Source organism: Strongylocentrotus purpuratus, unplaced genomic scaffold (genome assembly GCF_000002235.5).
Source record: "Strongylocentrotus purpuratus isolate Spur 01 unplaced genomic scaffold, Spur_5.0 spur5_scaffold_9, whole genome shotgun sequence".
Lineage (NCBI taxonomy): Eukaryota > Metazoa > Echinodermata > Echinoidea > Camarodonta > Strongylocentrotidae > Strongylocentrotus > Strongylocentrotus purpuratus.
The window spans coordinates 17,115,989-17,133,029 of record NW_022145615.1 but is presented as its reverse complement, the minus strand read 5'-3'; the positions used below and the strand labels follow the sequence as shown (position 1 = coordinate 17,133,029).

The window sequence follows — 17,041 nt, the reverse complement described above, 5'->3', positions numbered from 1 at the left end:
CATGATCAAATCAATCTCTGCTACATCTGGTTTTGGAAAATTGGAGCACATTTTACTATTTTAACGGGTTTCAGGCATAAATATGCACACAATCATTTTTTCTGTGTTTCGGTCCATACTCATTTCAGATTACAATGATGCCCTTAAGTATATGACAATCAATCTGGGGGCAAAAAAGGACATGTAGTCTGCAAAAACAGACTCTAATTTCACACTTGAACACAATTACATAAAGCCTTGAGAAAAGCCTAACTTGTCAGTCCCTGGTTGTGTCAAATAAGAGAGCAGTTACAATTAATTAAGGGCCTTTGGACTCTGGTGTCTGTACAGCTACATGTACATGTACATTGTACATGTAGTCTCCTTGTTCAGACCCTTTACATGTTCATGTAGGCATTGTGCCTGCAAACTAGAGCAAACACAAGCCGCTGCTCCGATCAATAACAATCAAACCGGTATTAGTACAATTATTGACTTGAAAACTCACAGAAATCAATGTCCTTGGTGTAATAATCACATGTGACATATACTTGTATATAGATTAACGCTCTCTGTGTCAATAATGCAACCACACAAATGGAGCAAAAAATTAATCAACAAGAGATTTTTGATCATGTTCATTTGTGCATATCTGCAGTGAACCGGTATTGCAGGGAGGGGGGGGGGGGGGGGGTAACATGCTCAGGGACATCTTGGAAGGGAAGATGGATGCTTAACGAGGAAGAGGAAGACCAAGCATTGAGATGGTGTCATATACTCTGTACTCGGTAGGTGACAGATCATATGACACAATGAAAAAGAAGGCTGAATATAGGGAGGGATGGAGAGAGGGATGGAGAAAGAACTAAAGAAGGCTCCGGTGTGGGGATCTGCCTTTGGCAGAACAGGTGAGAGGGACAGTGTACAGTATCATCATTACTGGTAACGCTAAAAATCAGAAGTAAAATTAAAATCGAGGTAAATTGAAATCACGAATTGAATACAAAAGTTCTGGGGTAGGGTAAATTACATACTAGACAACGTCCGACTACACTACATACAGGGTACATGACCTGAATTGTTTGCTAATTCTACGAGCGGTTATACAGGTACATAGAGAATTTTGGAAAGTCATATTATTAAGTTTCTTCCAAAGTATTTCAATGATTAATTTGTAAAACAAAACAAAAATTGGAAATAGGAAGCTCTTGCAATTTGTAAATGAGAATTATTTTCACAGAAACCTACCGATATGTGAATTTCGAAAATTCTTAATGTTTACATTGTAAATCACTCACAAAATCACTTACAGAATGAAATTCTTAACATTAATTTGTTTGCTAATTCTACGATCGGTTATACAGGTACATAGAGAATTTTGGAAAGTCATATTATTAAGTTTCTTCCAAAGTATTTCAATGATTAATTTGTAAAACAAAACAAAAATTGGAAATAGGAAGCTCTTGCAATTTGTAAATGAGAATTATTTTCACAGAAACCTACCGATATGTGAATTTCGAAAATTCTTAATGTTTACATTGTAAATCACTCACAAAATCACTTACAGAATGAAATTCTTAACATCAATTTAAAACTCAAAATCCTGACATATTCAGGTGCTACAGCATTTTGAATAGTTTTCTTCTTAATATTTTATGTGTGCACACCCAGTCCGACTAGGTGAGACGTATTATTTTCAGTTTCAGATCCACTGGGTACAATTTGAATTGAGTTGATTTGAGTACCGTACATGTACAATCAAAGTTACCTTTAACTTATAACTCAAATTGTTCATCCGACGACGAATAGAATTTTAAATATTTGGTTAACACACAAACATATATATTCCAACCCAAATTATCTCAAGGTCAGTATCCAATGGGTTGAAATACATATTTGGGAATAGTCATATTAAACTGTAATCATGCAACCGTATGATTGATTGCTATGAAAATAAGACCTAGGCACCTGTTTGAGTAGTGAGATTTAATAGTCAATTGCACTTCACAGTTTGCTTTGTGACACCTGTGGAGTATTAAAAAGGGCTTATAGTTATACACACTTGAGAGAGAGGATGAAGGACAAACAAAAGAGTAGATTTGTGAGGGTGGGCTAGTAAGTAGTATGCATATTTGTGTGACTGAAGTATGTGACAAATAAAATTGCAATTTAAGCAGGGGGTGGAGGTAATAATGATGATATTTTGCAATAATTATAATAATGATAATAATATTAATACTACTACTTTTACTAGTACTAGTACTACTAAATTCATAATAATATTGCTCTTATCCAAACTGCTTCCCAACTGAACAAATAATGCAAGGTGCACCCTCCCTCCATCCTCCCCTCCCCCCTCCCTCTCTTGTTGGACAAGAAGCCCTGTGGCATGTTTATGGTACATAATTACTTCGCTGGTCTGAATCAAGCTAGTTGACTGTATGAAGGGGGAGAGTTGGATATTTCATATTTTGAAGGGTATGGCGCTCGACATGTCTGACATTTAAGCATGAAATGCATAAAGAAGAAAGAACAATAGCCCAAGTCACACAGCTAAACAAACTCCAACGCAATCGATAAGCAGCAAAATCTTGGCTATCTGGGGTAATGTAAACGGTGGGTCAATCTTTTGTCAAACTGGTGTCAGTCTCGTGGGTGTGACGAGACCAAGGGTAAAAAGCTCTACATTGTAATGCACCTGTACTGCTATTCAAATATTCTTTGCTGGCGGTAAAGGATTGAGTGGTTTTACATTTCAAGTACATTATCTGAAAGCTGCTGTTCCCTAGATGTATGAATGAAGTCAAAACTTGTAAAGGCTACCAAAGGCAACAGAAATCAAAACATGGCCACTATAGTCTGGTGATAGGCTCAACAATGCTTATTTCTTCCTAAACAAAGAAAATATACTTGGTCACTAAAGAGAAAAGACCACTATAGAGGTGGTCCGGCTGCATGGGTTTATTAATTAACTCTTTATTCACTATGGATTGAAACTCTAGACAGTCGCACTGCTTGCAGTGCCATTGCATGTTTGACAATAGTCGGCTCTGGCAGTCCAATGTTTATCTACATGTATCATTGGATCCTGCATAAAAAATGTATTCGTTTTTGATTGGTTGATAGCTCTTCACATGACCATAAATGGTCAAATACAAATACACATAGTTTTTAATGCCTCCAGCAGGCAACTCCCCGGTGTCACGCTGCGCAATCTCAATGAGTAGCAGTCTAATTATTAAGCTGCGCTGCACTACTGCTCTGTTTTTATGCAGGATATAAAACAAATATATACCTCAGGCCTTAAATTTCGTCATTTTTAGGGCAAGGCCAGTTTGGCCTCGAGTACCTCATATTTTAAGGGCACCAAGGCCAAAATATTTTTACAAAAAGGGCATCGAGGCCAAAATATTTTACAAAAAGGGCATCGAGTATGAGGCCAAAAAAATTGATTCTACTTTTGTTAGATGTCATGTGTATTTTATGAAACTTGTGTGGGATCAATTTCCCATGACTTTTAGCACCAGCTTCTTCACAGAATGTATAGAGGTCTACGGTACATACAAACAAGGCGGCGGCCCGCAAGCCTTAGATTTAGCAGCCAGGAGCAAGGGGCAATTTTTTTTTAAGTCGCCCTTTGCCATAGGAATTTACCAGAGCAAGGGGCAATTTTCCAAAAACAGATAGTCTAGGCCCCTTATCTAATCATAAGTTCAAAGAGAGTTGTTAATTTCATAATGTGAATAGATCGAACGATCAATTTAATAACTTTTTAATCTTAACAATATGAACAGGAAAGATTGATTAAGAACATTAAACTTGCACATTAAACAGTATTCTAAAGTAACTAAAAATATTGATGAGCAAATGAATAAATAAATTGTCAATTTCACAAACATCGAAAGTCAGAAGGACTTGGCAAGTTTACCGGGCCGGGTATCCCAAATCAAAATCGCACCTCACACACAAACCTTCCGCCACTCTCTCGGTAGTAGGAGCAAATTTGAAGAAATTATCTTTTTAACTGTTGTATAGAAAGGTCTAACGTTAGATAGGCCTAACTAATGAAATAAGATGTAAAAATGTCCTTATAGACATTCGACAGCTGAAAGTGACACGCTCAGCTCAGTTGCGTAACGTGCATTCACGAAACCAAAATCGTTCCTCGCACACACACTCTCGCCACTTTTGGTGGGAAGCTGTCGGGCTGGAAGTTTGCCAGCGAAACCGATGCACCCTCGGAGACTCGCAGCGCGTAATTTTACCGGGACTCGAAACGTTCGTCTTGGGAGGCTGGCGGGGTAGCTTTTTGAAGCGAGGTCGGCTGGTGGCAAAATGAGAGTAATTACGATCGAGAACATCGTAGGTGTTCTTAACTTATTAATAAGATAATTCTAAATTCTATTTGAGATAAAATAATAAACTAGACCTACAAACAAACCTCGACAGATCTCTAATGACTATTTGAATGCTTGTTTATTTCTCCATTTGACGATTTGTTTTCTTGATCCTGGCCTTTGATTTGTACGTACGTGCGTGCGTCAACAACATGCACCATATGAATATCATGCGATCGCATGAACGTACGTGCGCTAGCGCATTGCCTATATAATAACAAAGGGCGCATTTTCACGGCACTTGCGCCTTATTAAAGCACTAAATACGAAGCTAGAAGAGAGCTCGTGGGCGGCAAACTGTTCGTGATTCGTGTATTTTTTCTGTTCTAATAATTTATGGGCGCATTTTCACGGAAAACACTTGCGCCTTGCCGTCTAGTTTTAAGCGCAATTGGTGGTTTTATGTGCGCAAATTTAAAAAAAAAAGGGCACGTCCAGTTGGAAAAAAGGCACGTCGGCCAGTTTGAAAAAAAGGGCACGGCCTTTTTGGCCGTGAATTTATCTTTTTTTGGGAGGGCACCGCGGCCAGTCATAGGGGCATCGACGGCCTGGCCGTCGATGGCCGTCGATTAATTTAAGGCCTGATACCTTGTCTTCTTTTTGAGGTACTGGCTAAAACTATGGGCCTCGCACAGTGACTCCAATAATACCATTGGAGTCAACTCTTGCCCAAAGTTTTTACCAGAACCTCTCAAGACAGTGTACATTTGTATAATATACCAAGGAAGTAAAAGAGTTCAAGATAAGAATGAGAATGCATACGATTCATTACCTTTTAAATGGTCCAGTTTGTCTCCGTAGTGCATCTGAATCATGATATAGTTGATGCCGCTAGCCCCGCCCACATGGAAACCAACACCTGGTGATAAGAAAAGTAAGAGAACAAAATTGAATGAATGTGTCTTTGACTTAGATGTAATTTTAGTTCGGAAATAATCAAATGCAGTAAACATGTTTTTTAATAGAAAAAAGTATACCGGTATGGCACGTAAAGAGTGTGAGTATAGCAGTGAACTAAACAAATAAATGTACATGTACATATAATTTGACAATTCAGAATGACAGTTTCTGTTTATAAAACCTAATCAAGATATTATACAGAAGCAGATCTAGAGGGGTGTTGGGGGGGGGGGGGGGCTTGCCTTCTCCCTCCTCCCCCAATTTTTTTGTGTGAAGCGCATGTAAATAATAAATGCAAGAACCCTAAACTCCCATCATCCCAAAATGATTTTTTATTTAGTACCATTCCTGATAGTACAGGCATACTATTTACCAGTTCTACATCCTTTTTTCTTTCTTCCTCCCTCTCTCTCTTTCTTTTACTTTCTTTCTCTCTCTCTCTCTTTCTATTTTTCTTTTCCTCATTTTCTGTTATAGCAGGTGGATGTGTACCCCACGTGTCAATGTCCCCTATAGCTATGCCACTGTGAAAGATGCCGGAGAGGAAGAGAGAGGACTAAATTAGTCAAGAAAACTGTGATGAGGACTCATTCTAGTCCCCCCCCCCCCCCCCCCCCCCCCCCCCCCCCCCCCCCTTAATCAAGATGCAGGGCAAATTCTGATGAAAAATGCATGGGAATAAAAGCAGCATAATCAATATGCAAGAAATTGGAGTAACCTTGGACGGGTAATCTAATACTCATTTACATCTGCTCACTGGGTACATACAAAGATGCTGGTGCTCACTACTGCTGATCTCCTGTGAAGACTGAAGTATATAGTTAACATGTACCTGTATGTAAACAGAGCCTAGAGGAAAATGTGCTCTCCATATGGCATCCTTCTGTGCAAGGGTTAGTTTTTCAATTTTCAGGCACAAACCCTTGCAAGTTGCAGTACATGTGCATGTAAGAAGAGTGTCTGAACTACATTGTAAGAGACTATGTAGACTACATAGTCTACTGCACCTGATCAACTCTGTACTATAGCTGCTCCTGATAGAGCTCAAAACTGCGTGGAATTGTAATTTAAGTATCAAATTAAGGTCCGGGGCGGCAGACTAATACACTGCAGTGTAGCTTCCATGGACATGTACTGAATGCAATAAGGATTCTGCAGAGCTCGGAGCGAGCTTGCTTGCTTCCACTCAATGCTTTCATCAACGTAGGAGGTCATGAAGAAAGCAAAATGTGCCATATTGGATCTCACATTACTTGTAAATTGGTCATAAGTTGTTCATGGCCACAGAGTATTAATAATCTGAGTGGATAAATAATATTGGATTGTGTCTTTTTCCTAACACTATCTTTTATCATCTCAGGGTGCAATATGCAGCATATGGTTGAAATTGAAATATATATTTTTTAAAAATCTCTATCTCTCTCTCTCTCCATCCCCTTCGCTTTCGAGGTTATTCTGTTTTAACATTACACCTACCTTATGATAATGTTTATATAATATGGACTGGCCTTGAGGGAGATACCACATAATATTTCCCAAACTAGATTCATATTGCCCCGAGTCAAAGACGAGGGCAATATGGTTCTTGTGAGGGAAATATACGTAGTATCTCCCGAAAGTTAAGCCAGTCAATATTGTTATTATTATCTAAATCAGACATCTAGAGCAAATACAAACATGACAATCTCAAAGAACTGAACAAGCTTTGTCAAACCAGCACTGTGCATCCAGCTGCTTGACAATTTGATGTGATTATTACGTCACAATAGACTACGCGCAAAGTGCGCAGGTTCTCGTACGCATAATAGATGCGCGATGAAAATGACAAAATACGGCGCGGTGAATATGGTTTTATATTTCATGCTTTTTTAACACGTAAAGTCCATAGGCTTTTTGATGAAAGGTAAATATGGTCTCATATTCTCCGATTAGCCCTTTTAGGATTACCAGCAAGCGTAATATGATTTTGTAAAACCACTGCTCAGATGTCTGATATGGGTAATAATCATTAATGTATGTATGTACATGTATGTATCACTGTCCACTCTACAATATCTCCTTTCATGATCTCAATATTTGTCTTTTAGGCAACTGTGAACTACTGTCATTTCAAAAAAGACTTTAAAATTTACTACCAAATGTGTACCTACAAATATTCTATTTCAATTTCTTGAAACATAGTTGTTGAGCATCTCTCTAAGGTTAGTATGTTGCTTAGCTTAGGATAGTACAGGGCTAATAAATCTGAGTGTATATAAAAAGCATAATAGAGACTGGGACCCTTTCTCACCTTGAGGGATATCAGGAGACGCTGCATCCCTTGCCCAGCCGAATAAGATGTTGCTCTTCCCTAAACATGGACTCCCATGACAGGCACTGGAGACGGAAATAAAGGTCAAGAAATGTTCTCATTAGCACACTACACTACATGTAAGGCATGATAATGTACATTACAGGGTAGTTACATTATGAACATTAGTCCTGCCATCAACAAATTTATATAGTGTGAAGATCAGAAAATGGTTAAATTGTGCATCGATCTACCTGTATCTTGAACACAAATTAGCCTACATACTGTAAGAGGTTTCCAGAAAAAAACAATTACTGTATGGATAAAGTACACTGTAATTTAAATGTAAAATATCGCTAATAACATGAAGATATGGAACAATGTCGGTACATGAACATGTAGGTTAAAATATATCTCAAAACTAACCTCTTCTGTTAATAATATAATTGTAAAGCCCATTTGAACTTTTGAACATATGGAAAATGTGCTATATAAATACATTATTACATTATTATTATTATTATTTTTTCTTTTGTTGAAATAATAAATATAATGATGTCAGTATAGCAAGGATAGGATGAGACATTGTACTTACCCAACTGTCTCTTCATTGTTGGGTATATCTGTACATCCATATACAAGCATATGATGAATAGTTTTCATCGATGCTCTGGGCTCAAAATTTACTGCAAAAAGAAACGATGTACAAAACATTTATTAGAGATAGTGAAGAGAATTGAACACTTTAGTACGTACATGTAGGTTGTAGATATGTACATCCAAAAATAAAATATGGTAATTTCTTTTACTACATGTACATGTAGCATAGCCTCATACAAATTGACTTTATTGAATACTTTCACCCTGGAGTTTAAAAACAATTTATTTATCTATATTCTACTGAAGACTAATAGAGCTCATACAGCAATGTATTTCAACCTTGGGATTGTGATAATCGAAACAACACTCAACAACAATTTAAATTGACAAGTGGTAATGGGAGAAGCGTGGGATCGTATGAGGAGCAAAGGATGAGGAGCAGAGGATGAGGAGCAGAGGATGAGGAGCAGAGGATGAGGAGCAGAGGATGAGGAGCAGAGGATGAGGAGCAGAGGATGAGGAGCAGAGGATGAGGAGCAGAGGATGAGGTTGGGTTGTAAAGTAGAACACAACTCACCAATATATGCATCTCTGAGAGGAGCAGCTTCAGCATAGCACAAGTATTCTTCAGGCTGCATAAAAGGAAATACAGATACAGATGTACATGTAAATAAATAAACATGACAAGAAATACATGAGTAAATTTTAAAAAAGAAAGAAAGAAATGAATACGTACATCTTTCTTATTTTCACTCTCTGCATGATAGAAACCTACTAAAATATATCCTCCATCTAAAATTCATTGGGATTTCAGGAGATGTCAAATTACAAATGTCAACCCATTCATAAATATCTTAATTGTTCTCATCAGTAGGAGGTGCACATGTAGGCTGATAGCAAACACTTAATTCCTTCTTGCCAATTTGCCTGTCTTCTTTACTGAGGTTTACGATTGGGCTTGGAAGTACAGTGTACGTACATGTTTGATCATGAACAAGAACTATCATAAACATGTACATGTACTGTACATGTAAGAGATAAAACTCAATAAAGCTGTATTGTACTACATGTAGTTGTGGTATTTCTGTAATTCTAACATTTAGATACAGGTAGACACTTTTACGAACCTTACACTGTACCTGTACTTTATGTACATGTATGTTTGAATGATTTTCTGATAAATAAAAGCAAGCTACTGTACCTACATGTACATGTAAATGAAAGAAAATGATCACAAACATGTATAATGCTCTATTATACAGTCACTGTGTTATTATACTGACAGAAAACCATTACACAGTGTACTGTAGTTTTCAACTATTCATAAATGTGGGTCCCTATTTATGATTATTAATTTGCATTTTTTGGTGGTCCTGACCATACAAACACTGTATTTACTTTGTATACAGTGTACATACTTTTATGTATTCTATTTTCTATTATATGTTTTGCTTTTACATGTACAGTATACACTGCACTTCAATAAATCAAGTTATAAGATTGATCACACGCTGAAATATATGATCAGTTCTCACTATCACTATCACTGTACCTGTATTTACATACATGTACATGTACATGTACAGGGTGGTGTGTACATGTAGGCCTAAAACAGAACACATTCAACATTTTTATCTCACATTGACCATTGACACAACAAATTTAGCTAAAAACATAATTTTCATTTTCAAATGAGTCACTAAGAGTGGCATATTGCTGCAAAACTGATGAAATCAATAATCATATGGTAGTAATGATGTTCTCATAAACCCATCTCAAGAACACTACCAGGTCGACTGACCATTACGGATGGGTTGTCATGGTGATTCATGACATCATTGTTGTATCCTTTTCCCTGTTGTTTGCTCTCTGCGGTTGGGTATACATGTAAATGTGCAAGTGTGTATGTGTACGGGGTGGCCACGATACCATTGATATGAAATACTGAAGGCATGGTCAATCACAGAAGCTAGGGTGTACATTGTAATTGAGTAGACCCGATACCAAATGGGATTACATACGGGTATGAATGGCTGATTAATCAGAGGCAATAAGAGTTATTTTCATCTCCTCAGAGCCTTATTTAGCTCACAGCCCTTGGCTCTGAGTAACACTGTGTTGAAATGAATACTAAAATGCCCTATTGGCACTCTGGAAGACAATATTAACCAATTAATTTACCTCCATTCTTAACGTTAATAACAAAACACAGAGAAAAAGAAGCTGGAATTCAGAAATACAACAACAAAAACATGCAAATATATGTACATGTATATGTATATTGTAATAGAACTGTTTAATGGTAATATTCAACTTTACACAAGTTAAAAAATCAGTCTGTATACGGTTATGGGAAGCATCAAGCCTTTGATGTTTGAATAAAAAAATTGGGATTTGGGTATTAATTCGGTCTTTGCAGATCCAAATAACATCCCTAACAAAATAAATCATGCCACACATATCAAATATCAAAGAACATTTGTGCGCGCGAGTGTGTGTGTGTGAATTTGCTTCTGCAAAGAGCCTAGGAAGTGCATCTTATTTGATACATTTAATTCATTCTCTCACTTTAATACATCACATAAGCAACTTTGGCGCAAGTCAATTTTTGCACTCTTGCAAACAATGCCTCCTGTTCATTCAAGCATGAACACATACTTGTACCACACAAAAATGATATGAAATGATTTGGTATAAAACACTCTATCATAAGATGTATAATAATTTACTGTTCATAGATGATCTTTAATATACACTGTAATTAGCAATTTTCTAGGTCTAAACTTTTTTTTGACTCACACGGTATAGGGAAATTCTATTTCAAATATGAAACTACTGTACAGCTCCTCTCCCTGTCAGCGATTGTCGATCTTACATGTACTGTACAATGATATAACCAGATGCTCTTTGGATCGTTAGTTTATAATCCATTCAGATCTACTGCAGATTACCTAATTCATCTGCAGTGACAAATTCCAGTACATACATGTACATTATAGTATTGATTTGTCTATCACTACAATACACCTAAAAATATCACTTTCTTATCAATCAAGAAATTATGGGATAGCAATTTTTCATTGAAACTACATGTACACTGTACATGCATGTAGAACACTGTAAAAACCAGAAAATGCAAGGCATGAACAAATTCCACAAACAGTTATTTTCACAGCGACAAACTCTACACTAATTAGCAAAATTTGGTTTTCTGAATTAATCATTTTGCACCATGGAAGTTTCTAATTTTTCAGTACCAGTTCATTGAATTTTATTTCCCATTCACACAAAATTCATGTCTCTCTGTATTGGACAGTTTAATTGACATTATACACACAGGAGATCTTCACATTTGTTTACTGTAACAAAACATAAAAGCCCTTTTCTATTTACCCTATCACCTGAAAACAAACATTGCAGACTGGTGTCTCAATGAGACAAGTTATTCCAAACAATAGAATGTTTATATAACTGTAGTCCTGGGCCAAACTTATTTGCGATGCCTATCAATTGCAATTATGTACATACACTGTAAGAGATACATTTAGGAGACCGCAAAGTGCAAACATACATGTACATACTTGTAAGGTTTACTGGAGGACTTGCGGGGTCCCAGATTTGCATTTCTGCATACAGAAATGTATGTAGTTAAAGAGCAATTAAATGTAAATATGTACAGTATATAACAATTGTGGTATCCCGTGCTTTAAGCTATATCAGATTATTAAATGAACGTTTTTAACAATTCCATTCACCTATTTCTTGTAAATGATCGAGGATGATTCTTGAGTGATCAGTTATTTCATAGGGATACCAACTAATTTGTATTTTACCTGTTTATATGCTTGTGTATTTATCTACAGGTGTATTTTGTGTTTGATGCTGTTATTTGTTTTATTATTTCCAAACAGGGCCTCATGGAAGACCACCAAATTGGTAATATGTGCCACCCTGTATAAATTTCAGAAATAAATAAATAAATAAATGAAATACATGTGATTATAAGAACAAAATAAAAGAAAGTATTCTGGAATCAAACGGACAAACCGCATCACTTACCCAGGGATGTAGTTTACACTGTACATAATGTGCATTGTACATGCATATACATTGAGCACACACTCTATATCTGGCAACGGAAACATTTCAAGTGCTTTTTTTAATGAACTTCAGACAACTGAGCCCCAATTCACAGTGGAATTAATGGCCAAGATATTACATGTTAAATGTATTGTATGTATATACACACTGTATATTCATTTATGCAATATGTATCTTCTCAACAATATCAAGGGAAAATGATAATGAAAAAACAAATGTCATTCCTACATAATTTATATTATTCCTGGAGAAATCAGTACTATAAACTCTAAAGCATAGAACAGGCTAACATACATGTACATGTACATGTACATGTACGTGGGATGATCATAAAAATGATAATTTTTATAATGTGATCATTTTCTAGATATTTATATTTTTCTAAAAATGGATCGACTGGAGATGTGTGCTTTTTCTATTGAAAAGTAGGATGTGGCCCATTTACAATATGTGTGAGTTTTCTATGATTTTCAACACACAAAACTGACAGAAGTCTCCTACTATATTTTCAATTATGAAAAGCCTACTCCTGTATTTTAATTAAATGTATGCATACAAGTGATACAACAGTTTATAAAACCTGTATTCAATCATCATTTTTGTGCCAAAGGGACATTACAGTTTTAATAGTTTCTCATGTTTTAGGGAATTTTAAGCATCAATCTTCAGTGGCAGAGGCATACAAATCTCTTTTCTCCACAAAATTAAAAATGAACAGTTTTGTGTTTAAGATACAAAAATGGAATTGTCCTCAAACTAAAGAATAAATGATTGGAGAATAGAGAGAGAAACACATGTGTTTACCAAACTTAAATATCTGTATGTATGAAATCATTATATGAAAGACTACTTATAATAATAAGCATGAATATATTGCAAGTTTTTGAAACTATTGAGGGAATAAACCTGACCCACCCTTTCTTGCAATCCTCAAAATTTATTCACCACTTTTCTCAAAGACATTACCCGTTGATGAAAAATACTTACCGTTTTTGGTTTAACTCCTGGCATGAGAATATCCATTGTAAAGTAATCATTATCCTGTCTTGCATACTGTGTCCTACTCCTTGAAATAGGCTGGTAGTAGTACCTCGCTTCAGACAATGAAAACAAGTTCCACAACATCACAAATACCACACGGAGGAGAAAATAGACAGAGGCCATCGTGGTGTGTTTCGTTTCCTCTGAGTCAAGATCGGGTAATTCTGGATTTATGGATGCTTTCTTAAGTATTCGAATCGGCACGGCCTTATCAGGATGATATTTGGTTTGACGTACTGTTACACATTCAGATCACAAGAGAAGGAGAAGTTGATTGTTTACACAATTATAAAAACTATGAAAAATCAGTTGGAATATAGCAGTGTGGTCGATGATTGGTCTCTCAATTGGAAAGTTTGGAATTAGTGTTTGGAATCAGTGGAACAATCCAGTACATTATCAAGCTTTTTCTTAGTTTTACCAGTAGTTTTAACCCTTCCAGTTCATTAGATTCAAATGATTTCTGTCATGCAAGTTTTTTTTTTCCTCACGGGTCCGGAAAGACTCCTGATGTTAGTGAATCCGAGTTCTGCTTTCTGCTTCCTGTGGATTCATGAAGGTCAGACATCTACAACCTCATATTCAAGGCACGGTTTTCATTCCAGTGCACGACCTGAAAGAAAAATGTAGAAAAAAGTGATAAAAATTCTGAACTTTTGAATTTCTAATAAACTCTCAAAAAGACAGGAAAAAAGACATAAAAGGTCATGTTACGAAAAGCAGTGGAAATCGTTCTCTTTCAAGTTTCAATAATAAAAATACTTTGAAAGGGAAGGGTAGAAAGAGGAAATCAGTTTTTTCTTCTTTCTAAAGAGCAGTGTACAAGAGATCATTTGAGGTCAAGGGAAATGGTTCCATGAATTCATTGTTATGCCTCAGTCACACCTTTGCGTATTTGGCTTGCGCACTGTCGCGTATTTAATTTTTTGGCTAGCCGTTTTGTCATTTTAGGAAATTAATTCGCCTGTTTTTGCATTTCAGTTAGAAATACTTGTAACATCACAAACTCCTGTAAAAGGTCAGCATTTTTGTATTTGTAAATCGCACCTTGGCTAATCATCATCATGAACACTCGGAAGGTAAGCAAATCGCTATTACTCCGGTATCAAAATCTGATATTTTTAATTAAATCCTTGACTTATTCCAAAGTGCTTTGTTTGACTACGAGAAGAAAGAAAAGTCCAGTAGTGAACTACGAGGCCAGTGTGGGATGTTCGTCGGATATGGGAACGGGGGATTTCGTAAATATTTTATGTTTGTTTACCTGCCTCTTCACGAAGGGGTATGGGTGATATCAATATCATATTTCACATTATCCCCAAGCCCTAGATCTAGTCAAGTAATAAGGATAGGTTTAAGGTATGGCCTACGGTACATCACTAACGGTATGTGTCTTTGTCGACAATGGCGATGAAATTTGACAATTATTGGATGAGTCGAAGACCAGTCCAATATCATAGCGAGAGCAATATTTTTATAGTATCACACAAAAAACAAAGCCATAGAATATTGTTATTATCTATATCAAGCTGACTAGCGAAATAACAAAATTATACTCGATAATCAAGCAATAAGTTGAAATTCCTGGATGACAGAGCAATGCAAAAACAATATTGATTTGTCATCCGGGTACCCCCAGTACCGGCAATACCACTTCACTTGAATGGAAGCCTAGATCTAGACTAGTTTTAAATTATGTTGGTGATCTTGTATAATACAGCTGATCTATACATATTTATTCAATAAAAGAAAGAAAAACCTAAAACGTACACAACACAACAAGCTGATGAATGAACTGTATTACTAGTCTAGAGCTCCGTCCTACAGCTGATCGAACTGACTGACATGTTGACATTTCAACTGCACTCAATGGACAATACACGCAACGAACTGAGCCGACTGTGTCAAGCAAGAAACCTCGCAAACAGATGTTCGCATTTCCATCAATTTTCTCACACTTCTCTTCAAGTTTTCACACTTTAGTGGTATAAACGCACATTAACTTGTACGATACTCGTCGAAAAGTTATCAGAAAGCAAGAAATAGAGTTTAATACCAATTTTATATCGTTATTTACCTCGCCAGCTTCCACAAATTGCACCCGCATCTACATCATAAACATCGCATCTTGGTGGATTCCGCACGAAAAAAATTATGCACGATAAATAACACTTTCACAAGAGTCGAAGAAGGCTGCCAACTAAAAATAAAATGAGGGCGACATACCGATATCTCATACCATCAATATTGCTATTATTTCTTCGGGAGCAGTGCTACTCGTATCCGAAAGAATAAGAACGTCATTGCATGCAGTTTAGAAAAAGTTTCAGTAGGAGAAAATTGGAATAATATAAATAGGATTCATGTATATTGATCATGCAATACGTGATATCATAAGTTTGAATAACACAGTGTGTGTACATAACAACATGGATATGTAAATTGTACAATTTAAAAGTACTTGAAATCTTGCGAACAACTTTTCTCCCCCATTGTGGTACGGTATGTCACTGAAACAGCTCCCGTAGGAATTTTGTGTCAAAATTGATTTTGTTTTTGTTGCATTTTTGGATTCATTGGGGTCCAAGCTATCAGAAATTGATGGGGTTCAAATTTTCCCGAAGACACCAAATTTCCCTATTGCGCTTTATATAAGCCATTTTGGCGCCCAATATGGACCCGTAGAAGTGAAGGAGGGGTCTGAAAATTTGAACCCCATCGTTTTGGGCCAATTGGGACCCTTTTGAAGCCAAAACAGCAACAAAAAAAAAACAAAAACAAAAAAAAAACAATTTTGGCAAAAAAATCCTACGGGATTACATACCATACCGCACTAATTATTGGATTGTAAAATGTATAGTTTGAAATGAAATTCCAAACAGACAACATTCCTTAGGATTAGTGGGGTCCATGGCATGAAATAATGAGTTCTGTAAAGACGTCATTTACTCATTGCATCGTTTTAACCAAACGCTTGAAACACATTGGCAGTAAAGATGTCTAATTGAGTTTTTGGCTGGCCCTATCTATGCCGAATACATGCAGGCGGAGTTCAATATGTTCAATTATGTTGTTTTTTAATAATGGAGCTATATTGCTTGATTGATTGTTCAAATGTTCAAAACGTCTTTTCATCACTCTTCTAACATGTTTTTATGAATATGGTGTTATGTCAATGTGATGATTTTTTTCGGGGAGGGGGGGGGGGGGGGGGGGTCTCGTCATCAAAAACCCTCAAATGTGCAGTCTAGTGCCTCTCTAAATAAGTAACGTGTGCAATCAACGTTAAGAAGGGCCGGGAAACGATAACATTGTTTTTTTTTTTTTAGTACCCTTCCACATGGTTTCTTTAGTATATACATATTTTATAGAAAAGGGTTATATTGAGTATACAAAAAATACAAAGTATCAAACAAAACATAAGTCGGCCATACAACGGCACACAAAATGATATGCATATATAATATAACAAAATGTAGTTTGAATTCTAATAGTATAGCTAACATTATTACGATGAAAATAAACAATTTTTACATATATTACAGGATGTTTTTTTCTTTAAAATGTGCATTATTTTTTCCATATCATAACACGATATGAACGACAGAGTTGTTTAAGTACCGCAACCAGAATATTGCTTGATCCAACATCATACAATTTCTAACCAACATTATGAAATCAACCATCTTCGCAAGCACCGTCACTCCTTCGCCTTTTTAAAAGTTGAGTTAAC

At 36.2% G+C, this 17,041-nt stretch overlaps 1 protein-coding gene across 3 annotated transcripts in view; it reads right to left on the bottom strand.

Annotated features, from left to right (window-relative positions):
- The window catches only part of LOC579753 (peptidyl-glycine alpha-amidating monooxygenase B), a 42,623-nt gene extending 27,134 nt beyond the window's left edge, over positions 1-15,489 (bottom strand). For 2 of the 3 annotated variants that reach the window (XM_030976473.1, XM_030976475.1), the window contains exons 1-6: positions 15,386-15,489; positions 13,255-13,921; positions 8,744-8,798; positions 8,162-8,252; positions 7,567-7,652; positions 5,149-5,235 (exon numbers count right to left, since the gene is read on the bottom strand). In XM_030976473.1, coding sequence (XP_030832333.1) covers positions 5,149-5,235; positions 7,567-7,652; positions 8,162-8,252; positions 8,744-8,798; positions 13,255-13,431 — 496 coding nt within the window. In that variant the 5' untranslated portion in view covers positions 13,432-13,921; positions 15,386-15,489. Of the gene's footprint in view, positions 1-5,148; positions 5,236-7,566; positions 7,653-8,161; positions 8,253-8,743; positions 8,799-13,254; positions 13,922-15,364 lie in introns of all 3 variants that reach the window. The other variant, XM_030976474.1, reaches the window with a different exon arrangement.
- Positions 15,490-17,041: the final 1,552 nt, after the last annotated feature.